Source organism: Cynocephalus volans, chromosome 11 (genome assembly GCF_027409185.1).
Source record: "Cynocephalus volans isolate mCynVol1 chromosome 11, mCynVol1.pri, whole genome shotgun sequence".
Taxonomy (NCBI): domain Eukaryota; kingdom Metazoa; phylum Chordata; class Mammalia; order Dermoptera; family Cynocephalidae; genus Cynocephalus; species Cynocephalus volans.
The window spans coordinates 85,947,791-85,974,177 of record NC_084470.1 but is presented as its reverse complement, the minus strand read 5'-3'; the positions used below and the strand labels follow the sequence as shown (position 1 = coordinate 85,974,177).

Genomic DNA, 26,387 nt, shown 5'->3' with positions numbered 1-26,387 from the left:
TATGTTTAAAATGGAGATGATAGTACCACCAACCTTATAGAATTTGTGTAAAACGTGAAGTTCTCAGCACAATATTAATAGCTGCCATTGCTAGTGCTGAATTTTCAGTTACTTGATGTGCTATTGGTAGCATTTTTTAAGTTCTATAAAATGAACTGTGGTAATAATCCTTAGCATTAGGGATTTAAAGGTAAAGGACAACTTATTGGAGAGTAACTTAAGGGTCTTATGGCCTGACTTCTCAGGCTTACATTGCTACCGGAACATTTATTAAGAGGCTGTCCCAGACCATCTTTGGGTAGCCTCAAATATAAGAATTACATTTAGCCAAAATTTTTTCTCATGATCGAATCCATTAGTTTGAGCTGTAGTCAATGGGCATTTCAGAACAAGTGTGTCCTCTTCCACATAGCAGTTTCTAAAATATTTGAAAACAAGTATTGTGCTCCCCTGAGAGACAGCTCCAAACTGAGTATCTCTGATGTTAACTCAAGACTTTCTCTTTGACAATGAAAGTTTCCTCCCCCCCCCCCCCTTCATGGCTGAAAGTTACTGCTCATTTCTGACTGTCATGGAATAGAGTAGCATTGTCTTTTCTTAGATTCTAGACTTCTTATATAGCTAAAATAGATTGTGGGAGGAATGTGATAACTATCATTAACTACTAAGTCCTTAGATCCTTTTCATGTGTGCTATGTACCTGTTTCCCCATTTCATACCTACTCATTTAATCTTGCAGGTGCAAGTGTAGATTCAAATATTACTTTGCTTTTCTTGTTATCTGTTAAAAGTCCTTTTGATCTACCTTATTCCTTTCCCCTACGAGTTCCATGTATCATGTTGTGTGTCAATTAAGTTTATTTACAATGAAATTACAAACATTTGTACACATGTGGGTTATGTTTTTTGAAAATGCTTTCATTCTTTATATTCTGTAGGTTTAATATGCCTTGTTTGATCAGTCGCAGAGTGTTACCTAGTGAACAAACATATTGTAATGTATTTAACTGTTATCTTGTTGATGGTTAGTTTCCGGTTTGTTGTTGCTAAAAGCACTGCTGCAGTCCATCCTTTCAGTCAGATTTATATGTCCTATAGACCATATGCTTCTCTTTGAAAAAAGTTTGTCTTTGCACATTGATTCTTCCAAATGAACTTTAAATTATGCTTATAAATTCCATTCTGATTGATAAAGCATTGCATGTATATTTTGGAGGACTGACATCTTAACGATATTGAGTCTTCCCATGAAATACTGAAATTCTACAGGAATTTAAGTATAATTCACATTTTTATATGAATTTAGGCATGCTTCTGTTCAGATCCCAATTACAACAACTGGAGTAGATATACAGGGGTTTTCCCCTTGCCCTGAGTTTTATGAAATGGAGAAGTTGATCATGAAGTCTCAAGTATATGATTATTTTATTCTTCTTGGAGACACATAGAAAGTTTTTACATAAAGACAATTTGGATTGTACTTTGAGGTTTTCACTGTAAATATTGGACAAGTAATTACTAGTATAAAGGCAACTAAAGCAGTCATAATAAAAGCATGGTGTTTAGTTATTCATCTTATTTTTACAAAGTCGTCTTCAGTATTGAAATTTTAGTATTTGAATTTCTATTAGAAGTCAGGATTCTAGCTGTACATATATGAAGAATGTAAAAAGATTGTCAAACTTAAGAGATAATCGTCTATTATGGGGTTATCTATAAAAATTTTTATGTTTTTAAAATTAGAAAATGTTTTCGTAGACCAAAATCATTTTCAAATGATGATTTTTCCATTAGAATCTTTATTCTGTGGGGTTTTTTCAGTGACTTTTTTTTCTTTTCAGAGAAAGTTTCATTGTGCAAATCTGACTTCATGGCCTCGCTGGCTGTATTCCTTATATGATGCTGTAAGTAATTTACCTTAAACTTATTATATCTATGGTAAACCACATCATAATTAAAGGTTGTTAAAACAAAACATAGACTTTCATAATTACTGCTATTTTCTTTTTAGAACTAATGCTATTTGTTACACATAAAGTAAAACAGGCAGGAGTCAGAGATATTCTTGGAAGGATTCAGCCTTACATACAGAAATTTTAGTTTTTGCACAGTTCCTAGTGGCTTATAAATTAAGGACAAGATATTATGAGACTTTTTATGGTTTGTTAAGCATTTGAAATTTTGTTGGGTTGGCTGGTCGTTACATTTAGAAAATTAAAGAATCCTTATATAACAATATTTTTCCTCTAAATAAGTATATTAACTTATATCTCCTGATCACTAGTCTACTAATTGATGCATACACAAGGATTTTTATCCTCAAAGTTTAACACTAGACATTGCCATATTGGAAAACTAAGAGACTGCTGGAATAGTTTAAAGAATCTGGGTTTTGGACACAAAGATAGGGACTAGTGCCTGATTTCTATCTTTTTATGGTTAGGGCAAATTACTTTTCTAAGTACTTATAAAATGGGGATAATGGTAGCTATTGCACTTGGCACACAATAGCCATTCAACAAGTGTTAGTCATTTCCCTTGGTTAATGACTTTGCCCACAAATCGGAAGTCCTGGAAAAACTAAGCAAGTAGGTTTTCAGCACTTAAGACATGCATGACACTAAAGGAAGCTGCAGTTGATTTCTGCCCTTCAGCAGCTTTTGAGCCACACACTATACAAGAGTATTTTGTGTGTATGCTTGAGAAAAGATACTAAGTAAGCACTTCTGTGTAGTAAATAGGTGACAAGTAAGCTATGTAGATAGCAAGTGCTAGTGCAGTTTGTAAGGGCATGGACTGAGTCAGAAAAGGCTTCATAGAAAGGAGAGAGGCCAGAACAGAGCATCCACAAAGGCAGTTAGGAGCAGGTGCCCCTGGGGTAGACAGACTAGGTGAGAAGCTTGGTCCGGAAAGCTGACTGAATGCTGGGCAAAGGAGCTGGGGCTTGATCATTTCTGCATAAGAAAATGGAGACATTTAAACTGAGACTCAGATGGAACTGAGATTTTACCATGTAGTGATGACTTAAATTGCTACCAATATATTAGTTTTATTAAGAAGTGGAAAGCTGACAGTAAATTTTAGTATGTGAACTTTATCATGGCTATTTCTGTTTTAAACAAGGAAACCTTAATGGACAGAATCAAGAAACAGCTACGTGAATGGGATGAAAATCTAAAAGATGATTCTCTTCCTTCAAATCCAATAGGTATGAAAAGTCAGTATTTTTCCTGTGGCCTGTTATGTTTTCTAAAAGAAATTTTATATGCTTTCTATTTCATCAAATCGACTTTTTTTTTTACCGATTAATATTTTAATTCTGAAAAGCATACACATTTCCTTTACTTTGGAGTTAAAATTAATTTAACAAAAGTTTTATATTCTCTGAGCACTCCAATTTTAGGCAAGTTTTCCATAAAAAGTTCAAATTGCAATAAATGGCTCTCATCTAAAACACTCCCCGTTCTTTAAGGTGCCTTTAAAAGAAGTGACCCTGGTTCCAAGGACTTACCTAACTTACATGTAATCTCTATATCTATTTATAAGGTACAGTTTATTTTTCTAGTCTCTTGGCAAATTAAGTGTCTTCTGCCATGGACTCAAGCTTATGTTTAATTTAAAACAAGACATTTAGAAAATAAGTCGCGTATGGGAAAAGAAGTTACATTTAGAGCTTCTTATGGATATACTTGATAGCTGATGTATTTTAGTATTGTTTATAGTTATGTAAAATGTGTGCTTTAGGAACCCTGTAGAGATGGTTTATTTCAAAAGGATATTATCTGATTTCAAAAGGATATTATCTGATTCATAAGGTGTCTGTTGCTCATCTGATTCTTAAGTTTAAAACTTGAAAAATCCACCATGTCTTTAAGATTTTTCTTACAGAGTAGCTGCTTGTCTTCCTATTGATGACGTATTAAGAATTCAGCTCCTCAAAATTGGTAGTGCTATCCAACGCCTTCGCTGTGAATTAGACATTATGAATAAAGTGAGTAGAGTGAATGCGTTTGTGATACCCATGATCAGTCAGGCTAGAGAAGTAGGGTGCACTGTTGGAACCAATAGCACTGTGTACAGTCTAGTAAGCAGTCCTGCAGTAAGAAAAACGATTTTACCTGTGATGCTTTACATTAAAAATATTTTAAAGTATAATTTAAACATTTCAGTTGGGATCATGCAGACAAACTTGAATTATTTTGTGTTTCTCAAATATGAATACCTTTATCAAACTTTTTGAAAATACTTGATTTCTACATGGAACATCTGTGGTTATATATAAGTGTTTCTTTATCCTAGATGGTCATTTAGTTTTATAAGTGAATATTTGGCAGATCTCAGTGCTTTCCTTGTTCCATCTTTAAAATTAAGTTTCTTGATGAGCTATGTAATTACATAATAAAATGATGCCAACTTTTCCCACTAAGTCTCTCTCAAATTTTTTAGTGTACTTCCCTTTGCTGTAAACAATGTCAAGAAATAGAAATAACAACCAAAAATGAAATATTCAGGTAAGATCTTTATTTATATTTTTAGTACACTTCTGAATACATTTCCAACTGCCTTATCAGAATTATAGTCAAGACTGTATTTCCATTTTCCATATATTTCCCTCCAATACCTAAAAATTACAACCACTTGACAGATGAAATAAGGAGAATTAACTCAGTTTGGGGTAAGGCTGTCTTTCTGATTGGGTACTCAAAGCAACAGTGGATACGTAAGGGATTATTCATAGATCATAAGCATGGTAAAGTAAAACAACTGAGCAACCCCCCCCCCCCCAAATTCTTGTTGAAAATCTGAGTATATTAGAATATCTAAGAGGTCTATAGAAATCTACATATTAGATTATCTTCTTATGATTAAGGATCTAACATGAATGCCTCAGGCTTTTTATAGTTCTTTCAATCATTAGTTTTGCCATAGAGGGCCAAAGTCAGACATGCTTCTGAACACATACTGATGCTTTGACATACTGTTTAAAATCATTTTATGACAAATTCATCAGAATTATAAATCAAGGAAAGGAAACACTGTCTGCAGACTAATCAGCTGCACAAGGATGACCACACAGGACCTTTTCATGCACTGACACTCTCAGACTCCTTTAGATGAACCTGAACTCTGTATATTTTACAATGTTTATCTTGAGTAGAGTTTCCCCTTGGCTCATCACAGAAAGCTAGACTACACAAAACTGGGCTGTATGCCAACTTCCTGTTTTCATACTAAGATTCTGGTATTTTTTAAAACTAAAAGATTTAAAAGTATATAGCTCATACCCCATTTCTTGGTGAACTTTAAAAAAATCTAACCATTTAGAATTAGACTTCCTTTTCATTTGGCTTATCCTCCATGTTGATTCTCTGTTTTAGTTTATCCTTGTGTGGGCCAATGGCAGCTTACGTGAATCCTCATGGATATGTGCATGAGACGCTTACTGTGTATAAGGCTTGCAACCTGAATCTGATAGGACGACCTTCTACAGAGCACAGCTGGTTTCCTGGGTAATATGATGCTGGTGGTTGATTTCTTGGCGGGGGGGGGGGGGGGGGGGGGGGGGGGTGTGTACTTTAACTGGGCAGAAACACCCAGAGTCCTTTTATTCAAATGTTCTTCATTTCATGAGTAGCTAGATGCATCTACAGCACTTTTTGGATCTCTTGCTACAAATGTGAAGTAAGGGAGGAAAAAGGATGGCAACTTCAGGTCCTCGAGTTACTACACAGTTAATCCAAAATTATTTCATCTTTCTGTCACCTAATTCAACAGTTTTATGACCTAGTAAAACTATTTACGTCTGGACCATAGTCTGTAATACTCTAAAATCAGAGAATGTTTCCTAAGCAGTGATAGACTAAGATGCAGAAACTATTGAATCCTGCTTTTCTTTCAGTTTAATATTTTTTTGCTTTAGCCCAGTGGTTGTCAAATATAATCCTGAGACCAGCAACATCACCTGGGAACTTGTTACATTTCCTCAGCTGTACTATCTTCAAGAGCCCTATCAATCATTTATTTTGAAAGCAGCAGACTGAGTAGGGACTAGCAATTGATTGTACTCACCATTCTGGACTTAGGACTGTGTCACTTGGATTGTCCTATGTTATTTGGCACCCTTCTTAAGGACTAAAACTAGAATTAACTTGTTAATATAACTACTAAATGTGGGATATTATACCTAGGAAAAGAATAAGGAATTGGTCACAATTACATGGTTTATTTATCTCAAGAAGAAAAATACCATGGTTTTTATTACCGGTTAGATTGACAATCATTCTTATTTTAGAGTAGTAGGTCTTAAATCTTATATGAAACATGTTCTTTATCCCCCTGCCTCACCCAACTTAAACAAAAGTGCTGAGTTCTGCCAATGGTTGCTATTTTCTAACTTAACTGCAATACAAAACAACAAAGGAAAAAGCCAGTGCAAGTTACAATGTGGTCCTGTCAACCAACTGGTAATGACTCTTTTTCTTTCTTTGCAATCAAGGGAAAATTTAAACATAGCTTAAGAGCATAGTCGTCACCTATATTATGTAGATTGATGCATTACCATATGAAATGTACAAATTAGAAATCTTTTTATGAGGCTTGTTTCAGGGAATTACATGGATCAAATCTCAGCTCAGAATATTTGTTCTTAATCCTTAGAATTTGGCTATAAAATCTGTCTTCATAACAGGATTATATGATAATAAGCATGGAGTACAGAAATGTGTTTCCTTATCTTTGTAGGTATGCCTGGACTGTTGCCCAGTGTAAGATCTGTGCAAGCCATATTGGATGGAAATTTACAGCCACCAAAAAAGACATGTCACCTCAAAAATTTTGGGGTTTAACTCGATCTGCTCTGTTGCCTACGATTCCAGACACTGAAGATGAAATAAGCCCAGACAAAGTAATACTTTGCTTGTAAATAGATAGGGTAGGGATAAAGTTATCTAACAAAGTTATGCCCCTGATACGTACTTAAGTAAACAGCAACATTACATGGAGGGTTGCAGTTTCTTAGTCAAGCTATAGTTGAAGATTTAAGTTAATCTTTGGAAGTAATGAGATTGTTTCCTGTGCAGAACGTATTTTAAATTCCCATAATGTGAAATTGATTATTTGATCCTGGGACAGCATATTTGCACTAGTGCTCCAAATATTGAACGTTCTGAGAGCTCAGGTGCCAAGTACGGTACATGTTCTTTTAAGAGGCAAGACAATGTATATTATTCTAAAAGGGCTTTGTTCCTTTCAATTTTCTTTAGCTTCTCTGAGTATTGATTTGTAAATTTTGAAAATATTAAAGAGCCCAAAAATAAGGTTTTCATTTCCTTTATCTGTTAGTGAATAACAGTATTTTGTGTATTTGTTTAGTATTTGTTTGAACTACAACCCCAGTTATTCTGTTCCATACAAAAGCTATATTTCGAAGCTTAAGTTTAATTTGAACCTCATCAATTACTGTGGGGCAGAAATGCCAAAACATGGCTCTTTCATAGAGACTAGAAATGATACTTTATTTTGTGGGCCATTCAGTTCAATGTAAATTGAAGAAAATTTGTAAGTAAATAAGAGCAAAACTAAATTATACATGTTCTTTGTTTAAATTATGTAAAATATCTACTCAAGCAAATAATTTAGGTGTAAGAAATAAGATCAAGTTCTAGATAGACTGCATTGCCACCTACCTCTTTGCTTATGTATTCAAGGGTTTAGTGCGTCCTTTCACATTTGTGTAATTAACTTTGATTTTATATATAGTCCTTCACTACTTTACATAACTTATGCAAGAAAAGCTAACCTATAGGATGAGGCCAGAAACAGACTGTTAAAATTTCTTTTGTTTTTTTTAAACCAAACATGGAATGGTTTTGATTGCCTTGACTGGAATCATCTATTGAATATTATGAAAACAGAATAAATGAAAAACAACTTAAGAATGCTGTTGTTTAGGATCTGCCCCTGCCTTATTCAGTATTTTCAAGGAAGGGTAGTTATGAAGTGTGCTGTATACAATGTCATTTTTTTTTTTCTAAACTCCACTTTCTTACTAATAATCTTGGGTTTGTAAGACTTCACTGGTTGTTCATATGTTTTACATTGCACTAAAACTTACTCTACTAACTGGATTCCAGGGAGTTCTTTTCAGTAGCATAGTGCCTCTCTTTAGATTGAAATTTAAACCAGCTGCAGTGAGGAAGCATTGCTTTTACCTTTGCCCCCGAAAGACGTTATCTCAGAATTTTTACGTTGTTTACTAATACTTGCAAATAAATCTTCTGATATGTAAAAACATGCATATAATACTATTTAAAAGGTTTTTTACACAGGACAAAGCCAGACTGTGGAAACTCCTTACATGGGATAGTAGGAATTCTGTGATGTTGGGTCCAAATATGTATTTTAGTAGTATTTAATATTTCAATATATTATTTTATAACGCATTCAATTACTGACCCGGGTGTAGTTTTTTCTGAGGCTCCCTCTCTTGGAACATAATCCCAGTTACACTGTTTGTCACACTTCCTTTTAGTTGGGTTTCAATAGAAATATTATGCTCTGCAAACTTGTTTTATCAAGTCCAAAACTGCTTTTTGCCCACAGAGTACAAATGTTTGAATATAGCAGCTGAAATAAACAATACTTTGTGCTCTGTATCTGTTTACCAAATGAAATCATTCAGGGCTCAATCTTTAAAGAGAAAATATATAGTAATGTAAGCCTTATCTTTTAATTAATAAAGGAAATAACATTTACTTCAATGAGACAGGAGTATTATCACTATTATATAAGGCACCTGAAATATACTAACAAATAACACATAAACACGTTTGTCTTCCAATACCAAAGGAAATGTTTTATTAAAATAATAAGCTCAAGAGTACTGCTCAAGTCCATAACTAACTTTCCTAGGCTTTGCATAGTTAAGGAAGTCACTATGGCAGAAAAAATTATCAACTACCTACTAAAACTGAGCTTGCTAAAACAAACCTGTATGTATGAATGCCAGCCACCTGGGACACATTTAGTGTTCATTTTACACAGGATATTTTATGGATGGAAACGTGTCAACTATTTTCCTATTTTCTTTTTAGGTACAAGTTTATTGTAATTTAGATAAGAGCTGACATTTATGGACAATCGTAAAAAAACCCAGTTATTTCAGTTTCAAACATTAATAAACATCTTTTTCTTCAACACAGTTACCACTTTCTAGGATCTTAGTACTGCCCTATGCAAAAAAATAAAATTTTTTAAAAATCTAAACAGATTAAGATAGGAAAAACCAACTGTAATTTTCTCACTGGGAACTGTTCAAAAAGAATAAGGTTCATGATATAAATCAGATTAAGAAGAGGTAGACTTCAGTTTAGTGCCTGAATTATAATTACATTTCACAAAATAAGACCTTTATTCTTCAAAAGAAATCCTCCAAGTTGGCTTTTATTCTGCTGTAGTTTCTTAAAATCTCACTGAGAGGGGGGGAAAAAAACTAGGCTTACCAAAAATCCTCCACTTCTTCATAACCAGCTGTCATCAGTTTTAGGTCTTCTTTATGTAACTTAAGAGTTCATCTTTTTCCATTTGGTAACCACTTTTTTTCCACTGTTCTCGCAACTGTTGTAATAGAGCCCCAATTTCTTTTCCTGAAGAAATGCCCACTTTTCTGATATCATGGCCACTTACAGGAAATGGAGGGATGGACCACTGCTGCATTTCCTTTAGAAGACAGTGCTCTCCTTGGTACTTCAGTAGTTCACATACACGAGTGATCGCATCAGGTTCCCTAGACTAAGTGTCAAAATCAAACATTTAGTTGCATCACACATTAGAACACTCACTTGTGATCTTATCCAAAAATTCAAATACTAAATGCTCAGTATGAAATTTTTCATTTAACATAAGTAAAATCCACAGAATCAACTGAAAGTTCTATAATTAATGATGATTTATATTCTGACCGAGCCTCATACATACTTACATCTATAATGAAGTCTTGATAGGGTTTCAGTGGTTCTGAACTATCTGTTGCTTTAATTAAATCTTTCCTATTTTTAACTATAAATAAGCCAAGGTTTTTCTCTTCTTTTGAAATCTTCAACCTCAAATCCAATTTTGTGACATCATCCTGTACTTTGAATAATGAGGCCAAAAGAGTCATTGCCTTTGGTGAAAAACCTTCAACATTTTTACTGACTTTGTTAAATTCTTCTAAACTTGCATTAGCGGGTAAACCTGTAGGGACAAAAGTATTTTTCACCTGTTTTTAGTGAGGGGGCAAAACACTCATATCCTAAACCAATCACTGATTTAGTATACAGAAATGCCCTGTCACTCATCCTGATGCTCCATCTTACAGGTGAATCAGTGATACATTATTGCTGTTCTCTGCAATGTAAGTCTTTAAACCTCGAGGAAGCTCCTAAAATGTTGTTTCCATTAACAAACTGTATCAGGAGGTCCAGAGTCAGTGGTGAGATGGTGGTATCAGATTCACAAGGGATATGTCTTCCAATCACAAACTCCTGACTTCCCACTGATATCCTATCATAAAACCCACCCACCTCATTCAATAGTTATGTCTTTATTTGAAATATACACGTTTCCTGAAGTGTGATAAACTACATAACCCTATCTTTTGTGAATATTTAATTATAACATTAATTGAATAATTTCTGTGGATAAGTCTGTCTTCTAAAAGTGTTTCACATATATTAACTCTCTGAATCCTCTTAGCCCTTCTATTAGATGTTACTAACTTCAAACCCCTTTTTGAGATCAGAAACTAACCCAAGCCACAAAGCTGATAAGTGGCAGAGCCTCATTCAAGCCCAGGTCTGTCTTCCAGAGGCCACTCTGTATGACTACACTATGCTGTCTTTGAGCTGTTCCCTCCCCATAACAAAACTGTCCTACTCTACTCTCAAGTTTTACCTTATTTTAAAATATTCTATTTCTCCATTAAGCATAATTCAACCAAATGAGTCAAAAATTTTTTCCTATGAAATTTTAAACTAGATGTTTCATTGCCAAGAATTTAAACATTTTATAACTCTCTCTCACCTACATAAGGAGCCACATCAAGTTCATACATAAGGTGAATCAAATGATTTACATGGTTACCAACAAGAATTTTTTTCAGTTCCACCCAAATCCTCTCTCCTGATATTCCAGCCAAGCATTTTGCATTTTCTGCAATTGCTTCCAAAGTCTCAGGATCATGGTCACCAGGTTTGTCTACAATTCTCCCATAAAACCTACAAGACAAAATCCTCACAATGCATTACCTCTTTATTGACATATCACCAGAAAAATCTGTTCTTCATTTTTAGTGGTATTATCCCCATACACCTATTTAATGAAAAATTACATAGAATTAGTTAGGTCTAGGAGTATCTTGAAAATCATCAAGTTGATTCTATACCTCTTTTCTCCCAGATGGGAAAACCCAAGATCTAATAAAATATAAATAACCTTCTTCAGGTTAGCAAGAAGTAGAACCCCAAGGTCTGAATTTCACTTCCAGATCACTGACTGAGATGCTCACCAGGGCCACCAAATTCAGTTCCTGAACTGGCACTTATAGCAGGTGAATGAAACAGCATTATTGTAAAGGCACCAAAGCAAGACTGGAGTGTCATACGGGAGCTGTCTTAATCCCTCAAAGCTTGCCTGTCTCAACAGATGAATACTTTTAATGAAGAGCTTCAAATATAACAAATCTAAGTTATAGAAACTGGAGTGTATTTCATGGAATCTCAGAATTGGAAGCCCTTAAAGTAAGAGTACCTCTGTTCTACCACTCATTCCCTTAAAGTTTAATTCATTGGTTACCTAAATTAAATGCTAAGTAACTATAGCTAAGTCTTGACCTATGTTATTTGTACAAGGAGACTGTTTGCATTTGCAAGTTTAACTCAAGTTTAGAGAAACAGCATTTAGCAACAAAATATTTATGATATTTTCTCAGTGATCCCAACCAGTGAAAAATATATCACTGTAAGAAAACTAGCCGGTTAGGATAGTTTTTTTAAAAAGATTAGGGTTTGGAGTTTTAAAAAAATCACTGCTACCCACAAAACCATCCATGCATTTCATACTTACCAAATTTATCCAAGTTTAAGTATGTCTTTATGCAAGGAGTCTTCAAAAAGTTCACAAAAAATGCATATTATGAAAAGACTATGCATGGATTGCAAAAGTTTTTTCAACTACAATAAACTCATACTAACTTGTTATAACATGTCTAAACAGGATCTAGTTCGAGCACTAAGAAGGAATAAGACATGAATTTGAAAAAAGCCCCTATCACAGCAACATGAATTCCACTAAAATTGTAGCAAGAACAAATAACAAATTTATAGTGAAGCTTGGATGGAATCAAGTGAAGATTGATGGAATATAGTGAAGCTTGCTGAAATCACTGATACTTTAGAAAAGTTTATGGGGACAATGCCCTCAAGAAATCAGCAGTTTACAAACAGATAACTCATTTTAAGAAGGGACAAGACAGTGTTGAAGATGAAGCCTGCCATGGTAGGCCGTCCAGATCAACTTGCAAGGAAAAAAATTAATCTTGTTCATACCCTAATTGAAGAGGACCAACAACCATAATAGATCTGCAACATAACCAGTGCCATTTTAGACAATCCCAAGTACAAAATGGCACCGTCCACCTCCTCCCCTCCCCCATTCTCTTTTACAAGAAGCCTCATGGTTTCAGCGAAAATGAAACTTTCAGTGTTTCCGCATGCGCAGAACTCTCCATTCCCATGACCTAACTCAATCCCCAACCCAGAATTACATCACCCAGCTCTTGGCACCAACATACCTATATAAGCTCTACCACCCCCACACCTGGTGCTATGCACCATTTTCAGGGCAGCCCCGGGCTGTCCATTTTGAGTGCAGCTCAGCAGATTTCTTTAATAAAGCTTGAACGGTACCCAGCATTGCAGCTCACTTTCTTTCAAAATAATGGTAGAAACAAAGGCAAAAACCATAAACATCTCAACTGGTTCAGCTTATACGATTGACTGGTAAATTAAAGGTGAGCAAACTTTTTGCTCAATGGGTGATAAAACTGTTGCGTCCAGATCAGCTACAGACTAGAGCAGAGCTTTCAGTGGAAATTTTTAATAAGTGGGATCAAGATCCTGGAACAGTCCTTCAAAAAAATGCAACAGGAGATGAAACATGGCTTTACCAGTTCAATCTTCAAGACAAAGCCATGGCTACCAAAAGAAGGAAGTGGACCAGTCAAAGCAAAGGGACCGCTCAAGAGCAAAGGTCATAGCAAGATGTTTGGGATGCTCAAGGCATTTTGTTTGCTGACTTTCAGGAGGGCCAAAGAACAAATAACATTTGCTTATAATGAGAGTGTTCTGAGAAAGCCAAGGCTTTAGGGAAAAAATGCCTGGGAAAGCTTTCTCAGAGAGTCCTTCACTACAACAATGTTCCTGCTCATTCCTCTCATCAAACAAGGGTAATTTTGCAAGTTTCTATGGGAAATCATTAGGTACCCAACTTACAGTCTTGATTTGGCTCATTCTGACTTCTTTTCGTTTTCTAATCTTAAAAAATGTTTAAAGGGCACCTTTTTTTTCTTCAGTTAATGTAAAAAAAAGTCTACTTTGACAGGGTTAAATTTCCAGGACCCTAAGTTCTTTAGGGATGGAATAAATGGCTGGTATCATTACTTACAAAATTGTCTTGAACCTGATGGAGTTTACATTGAGAAATAAAGTTTATATTTTTTATTTTTATCTTTTAATTCCATTTCTCCACAAACATTTTGAAGTCTCTCATACTTTGACTTTTTACTGGTCACATGAGTATAAAAAGGTATTTTCCTTTCACCAATATCATTTTGTTGTGAGGAGGCCTCAGAGATTTCCCAGGACCACCTAAGACTGAAAGCCTTATGAAGGTAGAGACTTTCATTCACTCATTCCTATGTTCAAAACACCTAGCATAATGCTAATGAATGGATAATGGAGTAAATATCATTCAATGAAAAAGAAAAATGGTATTTATAAAAAACAATTTAAAGCAGAATTACAGAAAAAATCAAACAGAATGGAATAAGTATTTGTATATTTGGGGAATGAAAATACAGTATAAAATATCTAAGTAATATCTCCTGAGTCATATGTTGCTAAGTCTTCACTGGAGACAGACATCTGTATCTGTAATGTCACTATTTTATACACTGACCTGCTATTTCACATGACCAGAATTGTGCTCTGGTGACATTAAAAACTAACATTTTTTATTTTTAAAATTAACTTTAAAAATTCTTACCTGAAATATCTTAAAATTCGAAGATAATCTTCTTGTATTCTCTGTTTAGCATGTCCAACAAATCTAACTTTCTTATTTTTTAAATCTTCATAACCATTAAAGTAGTCAAATAAAGTACCATCAAAACCTATTCATTAGAAAGAGGAAATAACCACTAGTAAATAAGAATTTGAAAACACAAGAAAATCAGCAAAAAACTTTCACAAACAGTAAAAATTCAACAAGTTGAAGAGTTATGAAATTAAAATATATATTGTATTCACATATATCAACTATCAAACAGCAGACAACAGAATAAGAGGCTGCATTTACAATGACAACTAAAAAGATAATACATCCAAGAATAAACTGTACAAGAAATATGCAAGACCTGTATAAAGTGGGATTGAGACAAGACACTAGATAAGCTGGCTTTAAAGTTAATATGGAGGGCCGAGCCCGTGGCGCACTCGGGAGAGTGTGGCGCTGGGAGCGCGGCGACGCTCCCGCCGTGGGTTCGGATCCTATATAGGAATGGCCGGTGCACTCACTGGCTGAGTGCCGGTCACAAAAAAGACAAAAAAAAAGTTAATATAGAAAGTAAACAAGAATAACCAAAAATAAATAAAGGAATAGCAGAAGAAACCATGGGAAAATATTTTATAATCCTGGAATGGGGGAGACCTTTCAAGAAAACAAAACACACAACCAAGAGTCTTCAAAGAAATAATTAATAAATTGAACCACATAAAAAATCAAAAATGCCTGCATGGCAAAAAAACCACCATCATGCATAAAGTTATAAATAACATTCTGGGAAAATTATGTCTTTATCACTGAGATAAATGGACAATTTCCATAATACATAAGAGCTCTTACAAATTTAAAAACCAGGGCCCAGGGCATGGAGCCAGGGACTGGATTCCCCATCCACAACCAGGCACACAACCAGCACCAAGAAGCATGCCAAAAATATCACCTCCCTGTGGGTGGCCTACCACAGCCACCACAGCAACCACGGCTGCCGGGAAAGTGGCTAGACGTCACAACCACCACACAGATGGTCCACCAGCCACTGGAGTGCACTGACACAAGGAGAGTCACCAGCAGAGACCAAAGAAAAGAATAGGATGTCTCTCTCCACAAAGCCCATTACAGAGTGACAGAAGCAGCATCTGATCTGTGACAATACTGGGGGACCTGAACACACCTTTCAGCACTAGACAGATCATCTAGGCAACAAATCAACCGAATAACCATTACTCTTTCAGAGGGAGAGAAGAAATCTAGGGTTATTAGTGGTGGGAGGTGGGAGGGAGAGATTGGACAAGGAGCATAAAGAATAAGTACAATTTGTAACAATATACATACTAGTAATATTGATTTGATCAACATGTCAACATTGAATCCCCAAAATATATATAATCAACTATGTTTCAATAAAAATAAATTTAAAATAAAAAGAAAAAATAAATTTAAAAACCATACAAATAGAAAAATGGGCTAAAGATATATAAAGGAAATACAGGTCTCTTTAAAAATAGTTTTCAACCTTAGTCATAAGAAGTACAAATTTTTGAGATAGCATTTTTCAGATTTCTATTAGATTGGCAAAGACCCAATATTTGATAACACTGTTAATTAGCAAGGCTGTGGTGAAACGGATGTGCTGTTTATTAGAGATCAAGAAACTTCATTACACAGCCTTTCACACTTCCTCAATTTTGAACCTACTGTCCATTCACAAAAAATGGTGCAAACAAAAAAGTCCCCGGGTGCTTGAGTTGGAATCCTAATTCTACAATTTATGAGCTAGGCAATTTTGGGTATGTTACCATGGGATAAACAGCAGTATCTGCTTCATACAGTTATTAAGACGATTAAATTTACATAATATGCTTAGAATAGGGCCTGGTACATTACAAGAATTCAGCAAACGGTAGACAACAGTAGTACCAAAAGAATAACTTTCTTCTTATAAAACAGTATGTTGAAGAGAATATTAGTTTCTCTCTTTTAGTTAAGTATGCTATGAGAAGGCAGTTAGACAAGACTGTACACTGCACTTGTGTTGGAGCAGTTTACTCTAAGTATGAATATACACCATTTGGGCTCCCTATGGTCATAGATCACCTAGGCTTTGGAAACCCAGACTCAAATCAGGGTTCTCTGTGACCTGAACTAAGTTATTTAACATCTCTAAGTCTCAGTTTCCTCTTTTGTCAAATAGGTTTAATGCTCACTTTATGTTTTTGTTGTTGTTTACTTATTTATATATTTTACCGTTTTTTTAAATTTTATTTTTTTCATTGTACATGTCTGTAGAATACAGTCTTTTGTTCCAATACTTGCATGTACTTCATAATGATCTAGTCAGAATAGTTAGCATTTATGAAGTTTTTCTTAGGGTTAGATGAGATAATGTGTATCAGGTGCCCACTGATGTGCCTAGAACCTAGTAGATACCCTAGAAATGGTATTTGTCATTAATGTAATCAGCAAGACATCCCACCTCGGCCTACAACCTTCTTCCCCATCCCATGAAGCAAATCCTATTACTTCATCCTTTTACCACTACTGTTGCTACAAACTAGGTTATGAAGAGTAGATGTTCATCCTTCTCTTTTCTAACCCAAAGTGTTAAGCATAAAGGGTTTATCTAAAATTTAAAGTACAAAAAAATGATGCACCAATAATGTACCAAAACACTAACCTAACTCACAACTACCCCCATATGATTCTCATCGCTTTCAGTAATGAAAAAGTTAAGTTGAAGTGACAAACAGGTTTCATGTTATGTGCCAACTCTGACTGGTTATTGATGATTCCTAAAATACAATGCTAAGAAACTGAAGTTGTATGTATGCTCAGCCGTAAAAAAGGTGTTGAAGTCATTCATGATGTGTGCCAGGGCACTGAAAAGAGAGGAAAGAAAGGGCCGAGCCCGTGGCATACTCGGGAGAGTGTGGCGCTGGGAGTGCAGTGACGCTCCCGCCGCGGGTTCGGATCCTATATAGGAATGGCCGGTACACTCACTGGCTGAGTGCCGGTCACGAAAAAGACCAAAAAAAAAAGAGAGGAAAGAATGAACATGCATATGTGAAAAATAGTGCAGAGGAAAAAAAAGTGATAGAGACTGTGTGCACGTGTGTACGTGTGCTTACCTGAAATGCTAACATTGTTTAGATGAAGTTATTAAGTTACCACTGACTGAAAGTGTATATGTCAGGCACTGTTCCAAGCATTTACAATTATTAACTCCCTTAATTCTCACAACAACAACCCTACAAAGAAGCTAATATTAACACTTTCATCTTATGACTAGTGAGTGATAGAGTTAGAATTTGGACCCAGGGATTTTGGCTCCAGAGTCCGTTCTTTTAACCAATATGCTATACTGTATCTTACAAGAAATTAATGCAACTTCTCAAGTTAGAGAACATTTCCAGAATGCAGGTTTCACTTGAGAATGCTTTCTGATAGACTAAATTAAAACATTATTTTATCTCCATATATTACCTAAAAACATAGAATTTATAGTGAGATCTCTGCGCTCAGCATCTTTCTGCCAATCAGTTGTGAATTCTACCTCAGCGTGTCTTCCATCGGTGATGACATCAATCCGTAGTGTAGTAATTTCAAAATTTTCTTCGTGAAGCTGCAATTAAATACATGTTTTTTAAAAAATTAGTTTTTAGTATCACTGGATAGATTGAAAAAAAATAATTTGTCTTCATTAAGGCATGGTACTGGAAGCCCTGACAATGAGTTATATCTTTTTAAAGTCAACTGGTATACATATACCTTGAAACAGAAAGATGTCCACAACATTCAAAAACAGGTCCAAAGAATGAGTTCGAGCCTCAGAACAGCTCTGGTTCTTCAATTTCAGTTCAGGCTTTTCTCTGAAATATTTCTAATAGCTCCAGTTTGCAAAGAGCTGAGTGTAAATTTATGAAATATATACCATTGACAAAAGATTGATACAGGAAGAAGTATAGTTAACAGATCTGCAGGTCCTTCACTGCTAATCACCAGTGAAGTTACAGTGGTGCACATATCTTGGAAAGAGAGATTACCTCCAGCTGGGAAAGTTGAGTAGCTTTGTAATAGAGTTGACGTCTGAGCTGAGTCTGGAAAAATAAGTAGGATCTGTACATGCAGATGTGGGGAGAAGAACATTTCAATGAAGAGAAAAGACAGCCAAAGGCACAGTGCAGAAGATGAACATATGAAAAAAAGAAAGTACACCACATGAACAGCATATTGGCATTTAGGAGTAGAAAGCAGAGTTTTACATGCCAAGCAGGAGTTTGGAATCTCTTCATTAGGAAGTGAAAGCTAATATGATCAGCAGAATTGTTCTAGGATTCCTCTCAATTTCATATTGTTCTCTAGGTACAAGTTATATCTATATTCTCACTACAGAATCTCAGAACTCAGGAATTTGAGACACAAATATCCCTGAAGGCAAAGGGTAAGGAAAGGGTTTGAAATAGGAAAACTATTTGAAAATCATTGTAAGTAACAATCAGATCTCACCCTATCCCACCCCTGAATTCCTATCTTATCCAGGGAGAAAACCAGGGATTATGAACTCTCTAGAAAGGCTGAACCAAAAATAATGAGAACTTGGTGCACCAGGCACACATGATCATGGCAGTGAAGCATTACAATGAAAACAAGATTAAGTGAAAATCGACGTGAACCTCGTCCCTTTCCCCACTTGGTTTTCGAAATGCTAACAACCAGGCTTATTCCCTGGCAAAACACTGGGGGATTCCAATCTGATTTCTCCTAATGAAAACTCCTATTGATATCGACATTGGAGTCTCAAAACAAACTGGCTGACACTTCCCACACAAAACTTAAAATAAAGCCCTCAAGTTGTTTTGCCAACACTTTAGAGCTTTACCCAAAGATAAGGAGTGAGCCAAAGAATACCCACATTTAAGGAAAGCCAACATGAAAGACAGAAAAATGTCAGAGGAAACAAATACATTGTCAAAATGACTACAACTGATATCCTAAGGGAAATAAGAGGAAATACTGCATCTGAAATAAGAACAGGTAGCTTGCAAAAGAAATACACTAAGACAGACCTCTGGAAAATTTAAAAAACTGCAAAAGTTGTAAATACAAAAGCAAGGTTGAAGATCAAGTTAAGGCATTCTCCTGGAAAGTAAAATAAAAGACATGAAAACTGAAAACAAAAGGTAAAACTAGAAGATCAGTTCCAGTGGCCCAACATCCAAATAATAGGAGTTCCCAAAGGAGAAGACATTTAACAAAGGGGATGAAATTATACAAGAAACACAAGAGGGCTCACTAAGTGCCCTGCACGATAAAAAATAAAAATAGAAAAAAAAAAAAAAGAAATCCAAACCAAGACGCATTATCTTGAAATTAAAAGCACCACAGATAAAAAGATCAGAAACGTTTCCAAAAGTGGGGGCGGGAGCAGGGGGGATCAGGCTTCAAACAATTCACACAAAGGAGAAATTAAGTGGGATCAAGACTTCTCAGTGGCAGCACTGGAAGCTAGAAAACAAAGCCTTTAAATTCCTGAGTAAAAATTATTCCCAGCCTAGAATTCCATAGCCAACAAAACTATCAAACCAGTGTGTAGTTAAAATAAAAATATTTTCAGACATGTAAGGCTTCCTCAGGTTTGGGACTATTAAAATGAGGGCATAAACCGAGAAAGAATATCACATGGGGATTCAGGAAACTTAACAAGAGAGGCCAAGGAAATTCCTAGAAACTGGAGCAGGAAGACAGCACTCACCAAGTGAGATGTCACCATAAAAAAGAAAAGAAAAGAAAAGATAGAAAGCTGAAACTTGATATGTTTAAATCTTTTGAGAAGAAATTTACAGTCTGACACAGAGTAAAGAAATGGATTAGTGGTGTATGGAGGGCCATGTAAACAAAGAAGGCTGTTAACTGCAGTAAACACAGAAAACATGCAACAGAAGAATGTAATCATAATATAATCCATAATCCAGCTGTATAAAATACAAAGTCATAAATGCAAACCCTGAATATTGATTTAACCAAAAATTATGATAGAAATAGACCGTGAAGACAGGGGAAGGAGAATTATACGTGCTTATTGTTGAGAAGGGATGTGGAAAGTAATAAATCATCTTCTCTAGTAGGAAGTCAATAGATAATATCTTAACACTGGAAAATGAAAAACAAAAACAAAAACAAAAACAGCGGCATACAAAATCTTTTTAAAAATATGAGGTAACAGGTAAGTATCACTTTTAAAGTGGCTACAACAAAGGAGGATGCAGGCTTTAAGAGAGGGGTAAAGGAGACTGACATTTTTATTAGGCTTTTTGTTATTTGCTTTTTTGAACAGGAAAAAAACTATTAAATTTTTTAAAAATTACAAAAAAGGGAACGCAATTAACTGAGTGTTAAACTTTTCACTCACCCTGGCAGTAATTGTTCCGTGCTTTTCTCCTTTGTTGTTTATCATCCGAACACCAGCTGACTGAAACATCTCTTTCATCTGAGTAGGGGTAGCAGTAGTAGCAAAATCCACATCTTGAGGCTTTACTCCATTTAGTAAATCCCTTACTGCTCCTCCTGCTATTCTTAATTCATGATTCTCTTTGACAAATAATTCTGAGAGAAAGATTTTTATTTCAGTGTGGTTAAGAATCACGGAAGTACAAGGTTTTTCAATATGTTAGGAACAGTAGAGATCATTTAACCGAGCTTATTAATATGAAAAATGAGAACATGGCCCAAAGAAGTGAAATGACACCTATAGTAGAATACCTCTAAGAACTGTGGAAAGCAGGGAAGTTGCAGAATTTTTCTTTGCAATTCAGAAGATACAGTGGTCCCCCCTTATCCATGGGAGATACGTTCTAAGACCCCCAGGGGATGCCCAAAACCGAAGATAATACTGAACTCTATATACTATGTTTTTTCGATCTGATAACTGATGTGGCTACAAAGTGACTAACAGGCAGGTGGTGCATCAGCATGGATATGTGGGACAAAGCAGGGGACAAAGGAATGATTCACATCTCACGCAGGACAGGATGGGATGGGCAGTGCAAGATTTCATCACACTACTCAGAACAGTGCCGATTTAAAACTAATGAATTATATTTCTGGAATTTTCCATTTAATATTTTCATACCATGAAATCGTAGATAAAGGGAGACTACTGTAATTCAGAATTCCACAATGCCTCAAGGACATCAATACAAATTTGTATTACCAAAGAATAAAGCAAACAATTCTGCTTTCTCTTTCCCGATTTATGTGTATACTTTAGAAATGGTCAAGTGTTCTTTTAAGTATTCCTCTGTGTATAAATGTTGAGGCAATATGTTCATACATAAAGCCATCAGACAACCTTAGTCTATCATACCATTTATGATAAATGTTATAGCTAAGAATCCTTCAAGGATAATCTACATATGATATTTAAAACCAACTCATATCTGTGCACTGGAACCACTACAAGCAACTACACAGCTGACTCCTCTATAGGTGTACGACTAGGCAAGGTCGATTATAGCTTTATGACCAAAGGACAATGTATGGAACCTAGAGAATGACATCCAGGAATTGGCCTGATACTACCAGCTAAGTGCTGGTGTTGCTACGAGCTGGCCTGCCACTCACAACTAGGCTCTGGTGTTCTACACAGAACATCAATACTTCAGACAAGGCCATTCTGTGAGCACCAAGAATCAAGACAAACAAGACAACTCTAATCACATGTGAGCACAGACAAATCATGAACACTGTCCAAGACATACCCAATAAGAGTTAATATGAGTACTTACCAATCAGTTTTAGTCTCACTCTGTTCTCTCCTTCTAGGTAAGAATTAAGATTCCCAATCATAGAATCTACTTCTACTTCTGAGAGCATCTGATCTACTACAAAATCCTACTTCCTTAAATCCTCTCCAAAATGTCCTGATACAAGCCAGAATCCTATAAGAAGTCCTTTCTAAAAAGTTACTAAGATGTCCCAGCGGTCAGTGTTCTCCCTCACTGAAAGAGTAACATCCCAACTTGGTGAGTCTCTGGTGGTCTTTGGCTGAAGGTAAATGACATAAGCGTTCAGCTCAACTCATCATACACCAGAGTTCTAGCATCCCTAATCACAACCTCAAAATGCAAGCCTCCCAAATTCTTGCATACTGAAAATTAATTTTAAACATGGCCAAGCACCTATTAGGATTTGAGAACTTGTACAGCAGGATTTAAACCTCACATATCTCCGTACAACAGCCATCACAAAGACTGTGTGTTTTGGCACATTTTGTTTTTATACAGAACACTACATTTTTACCAGGGCACCCAAAGCAATCATTTGATTTTCTAACTACTGAGCACTGCATGAAAAGATTCCATTCTTTCCACATCTTTCATAGCCTGGAAAAAGTTAACTTTAGAATATGGAATATCCATGCTGTCCTTCACCAGTCTTTCAAGGACAGGACCCTAAGTTCCCTGGTGGTCTAGTGGTTAGGATTCGGCGCTCTCAAGGACAGGACCCTGGAAGCAACCACTACCTCTATCTTACCACACTACTTAGGCTCTAAACCTCTTAAGACTTCATTTCTCAGGATGGAGAAAATTCAGCTCTTAAAGTCAGGTTCAGTATGCCTAATGTAATTGCTGAAATAAAAGATGTCCAAGAATCTATGGTAACCAATATCCAGAAACTTCCAAAAAGATGCAGAATAATCTGAGAGAGGCCACCAAGAATTATTTTTTCTTCCAACAGGCCTCTTGCAATTGAGAGGGTGAAAATTAAGAGCTAAGAAGGGCATATAAAGAAGAATAAGCTCAAATTCAACCCAAAATTGGAGCTTCCAGATTTACACTAATCAAACAGTAGCCACTAGCCACTTGTGGTTACTGAGCATTTGAAATGTGGTTAGTCTGAACTGAGATGTACTATATGTGTTAACCACATGCCAAATTTTGAAGACTTACAAGAATATAAAATATCTCATTTATAATTTTTACACAAATTTCATGTTGAAACAATAGCAGCTTAGACATACAGAATTAAATGTGATGTACTAAAATAATTATTAAAATTAATTTCACCCATCTTTTACCTAACGTGTTTAGTAGAAAAGTTTATATTACATAACTCTGTTCAACTAAAAATCACAGTGAAGCATCAGCATAACCAAACTTACAATTTAAGCCCTCAACTTCAAACCACCTACAGAATCTAAAAATACCAACAAGTTCTGTACCATTTACCTCTGGCGTGTACCTGAAAAGCCATCATCTAATTTTAAGAATGGGAAAGGAGCTTTGGGAATAAACTAATACAAGGAGAGTCACTTTAAAACAATGGTTCCTCCATCTTCTGTGCATGAGAATTTATCTGTGGAGACTTATTAAAAATATAGATGTTCATCCCTCCCAGAGATTCCAGTTTAGTAAGCTGGGGGCAGAACCCCAGCATCTGTATGTTTTAAAAGCTCCCTAGGTAAATCTAATGGACAGCCAGGGTTGCAAAGCACCGTTTAGGTCATGTTCCTATATACACGGCTGGATATATTTCTGAAGCCACCACTAAAATACCCAGGCTTTGGAATGCAGCTGTGTGGCTGCTTCACCAACATCAGTAGCTGACATTAAGAAGCAGCACATAAAACTGTGGCAACAGCAAGAAGATGATGTCGTAATCTGGGACTCAACTGAAGCCATTTCCTGTGTTTCTTCCAGAAAAGTTTTGCATGTGCACAAATGGAGGTAACTCTTACTTCCTTCTGCCTTCAATTCTGTCAAAAAGCACTTATATCCAGGAAGGAAATAGAACTTGGTGGTTACAAGCTGGGCTCTGAAATCAGGCTCACAAGTTCAAAACCCAGCTCTCCTGTAATTATACAAAAGTAGGCAAAGCACTTCACTTTCCTAAGCATGCTTCCTCCTCCATATAACAAGTAAAAATGTATCTTCATTAAGTGATTAAAACCAATCCTATAAAGTACAGAAAGTACTTAGTGCAGCATACAGAAAAGCCATGCTTTTTATTGCAGTAAACTTCTTGCCTCTTCTAGTAAATTGGCTATAGATTTTGGATTACTTGTAATTGATCCTTTCTTTCATTAGCTCAACAACAAAAATCCTGAATGTTGGCTAAAACAATGTTGACACTGTACTTCTCCACTTACACAAGCTTCCAAAGCATGAAAAGACATCCTAATCTCTCACCTGTCAGACTTTTCAATCCGTCTGTGAAAAGTGACTGGAATTCTGATGACTGCAACTTCATTGTAAACAATCTACTCCAACTACAGCTCCGTACTGGCCTGTGCCAAGGAGACAGGTACCTCAGCATCTGGACAGAAAGTCACCAAACATCTACAAGGCAAACACATGCATGCACACAATTTAAAAGTGAAAGAAAATAAACAGACACATTGCAATTTTATTTATCAACTGAGAGAAATTCATCTCCTGCTCAGATGAAAAACCCAAAAAGGGACAATTTGAGGGACAGCAACGACTATATCTATGCTCTGGCTAGCCGGTTTTGTACTATGAAAAACTTACCACGGTATTCTATTGTGATAGTGCTCTCCCAACGCGGCTGTAGTTAAAGCGTGAGGCGTACGGGGTTGAGAAAATGTCACTGGAAGACTTGCAGGAACACCTGGTCTCCTCCAGAACATGCCATAGTCACCTGTGGATATCATCCTTTCTCCCCACCCCTACTTGAAACTAATAACTCAGGGATATTGCCTAGGAATTTTTAAATAGGTATTTTCCCATGACTTAGGTCTGCTGCTCCCATTTTCCCCGTTTTGACCCCTGATCGTGCCGTCTCTCCTGACCCCACCACACCCTGCCTTCCTTTCTCCACCATTACATCCTTGTTCTCCCCCTAAGTGGGCCTCTGTGAGCACAGCAGCTCTCAAGTGACCCTAATGTCAACGACTAGAGAACCATTCCACTCCTGGAAGAGCGGGTTGGAAGGTGCGGCGTTTCCCACCAGGGGCAAGTTCCCTTCACCCAGGCCACATGAGGAGAGAAGACCGACTCCGTGACCTTCCACCTCCGATTCAAATTAGAAAAACCCGCAGGGGACCCTGGCCCTGAAACGGCGCGTCGCACTTGGGCCCGGCCGCGAGGAAGGAAAAAGGCCCCGGGAAAGGCCAGTGAATCCGGCCCGCGGTCAGCCGGGACGTGGCGGGGACACGACCTCCGCGCTGGGGCTCTTCTGCCCAGTGCCGAGGACGCCTCTCGCCGCACCCGCCTTCCCCCAGGGCCGAGGACAGCCCAAGGCCGCGCAGGGGAACGGAGGGTCGACCGCTCCCGTCAACGCCAAACCTCCCCGCAGCACGCGCTCGCTTACCAGCCCAGCCGCCTTCACCACCGCCGCGCGCACTTCCGGGACGGCAGGCGCGGTGACGTCACAAGCGTACGTCGGTCGTCGACGAATGGGAGGCCACGCGGGACGTAGGCGGGGCCTCGGCGGGCTTCCCCCCCCCACTTCCGCCTCCCCAGGGGGCAAGGGAGCGCTGAAGGCGGTTCCCCGCTGCCTCCGAAGTCCGCCCAGGCCTGGCCGTGCTTCCGGGAGGGCCCCTGGGCAGTCAGGGCTTGTTCATTTCTTTATTTCCCGCCGCACCTTTCGCTTACCTGAGGTGCTCAGAGGCCCATTTGCACGACATTCCCGTGCGACCTTGGACGAGTGCTACTGTCTTCCTTTGTAAAATGAGACAGTTAACAAAACCGATGTCTGTGGTTGCCAGGTTTAAATGTCACCTTAATCCCTGGCACTGAGGAAGTGTTCAGTAAATGTCAACTTATTATTATTGCCTGCGCCCTGGTTTGCACTTATGTTACCGTTCTGTACCCTAATGTCTTCGTAGGATTAAGTCCACAAGTAAATCAGTATTCACAGGCATAGCGTCAAAAGCTAGACAGTGTGTTCAAAACACACATTCTAAGTCTAACCTTACAGTTCCTTGAAATGGATGCCCGAGGAAGGGTCTAGGGGCCCCAAAGCAGCTTCAATCCACCCCCTCCTCTTACCAGGTTCTTGACTCTGCCACTGAAAAGAATTCAAGAGCCTAGTCACAGTAGAAAGTGAGA

At 37.0% G+C, this 26,387-nt stretch overlaps 2 protein-coding genes across 5 annotated transcripts in view; one reads left to right on the top strand and one right to left on the bottom strand.

Moving 5' to 3' along the window:
- Nucleotides 1-8,737, top strand: part of CRBN (cereblon) — a 32,014-nt gene extending 23,277 nt beyond the window's left edge. For both annotated transcript variants that reach the window (XM_063113879.1, XM_063113880.1), the window contains exons 6-11: nt 1,842-1,904; nt 3,124-3,208; nt 3,876-3,991; nt 4,447-4,511; nt 5,379-5,510; nt 6,742-8,737. In XM_063113879.1, coding sequence (XP_062969949.1) covers nt 1,842-1,904; nt 3,124-3,208; nt 3,876-3,991; nt 4,447-4,511; nt 5,379-5,510; nt 6,742-6,922 — 642 coding nt within the window. In that variant the 3' untranslated portion in view covers nt 6,923-8,737. The remainder of the gene's footprint in view (nt 1-1,841; nt 1,905-3,123; nt 3,209-3,875; nt 3,992-4,446; nt 4,512-5,378; nt 5,511-6,741) is intronic.
- Nucleotides 8,738-8,827: 90 nt separating this feature from the next.
- Nucleotides 8,828-25,688, bottom strand: TRNT1 (tRNA nucleotidyl transferase 1). Of its 3 annotated transcripts, none has more exons than XM_063113881.1 (8): nt 25,648-25,688; nt 24,504-24,653; nt 20,726-20,919; nt 17,800-17,938; nt 14,302-14,428; nt 11,062-11,255; nt 9,980-10,233; nt 8,828-9,789 (listed from the first exon to the last, which is right to left on the bottom strand). In XM_063113881.1, exons 2-8 carry the CDS (start codon nt 24,628-24,630, stop codon nt 9,541-9,543), a joined length of 1,284 nt encoding a protein of 427 aa, XP_062969951.1. In that variant the 5' UTR covers nt 24,631-24,653; nt 25,648-25,688; the 3' UTR covers nt 8,828-9,540. The 3 variants fall into 3 exon arrangements, with proteins under 3 accessions (XP_062969951.1, XP_062969953.1, XP_062969952.1); XM_063113883.1 differs by having other exon boundaries at nt 11,122-11,255; XM_063113882.1 differs by lacking the exon at nt 25,648-25,688 and adding an exon at nt 24,846-25,096.
- Nucleotides 25,689-26,387: the final 699 nt, after the last annotated feature.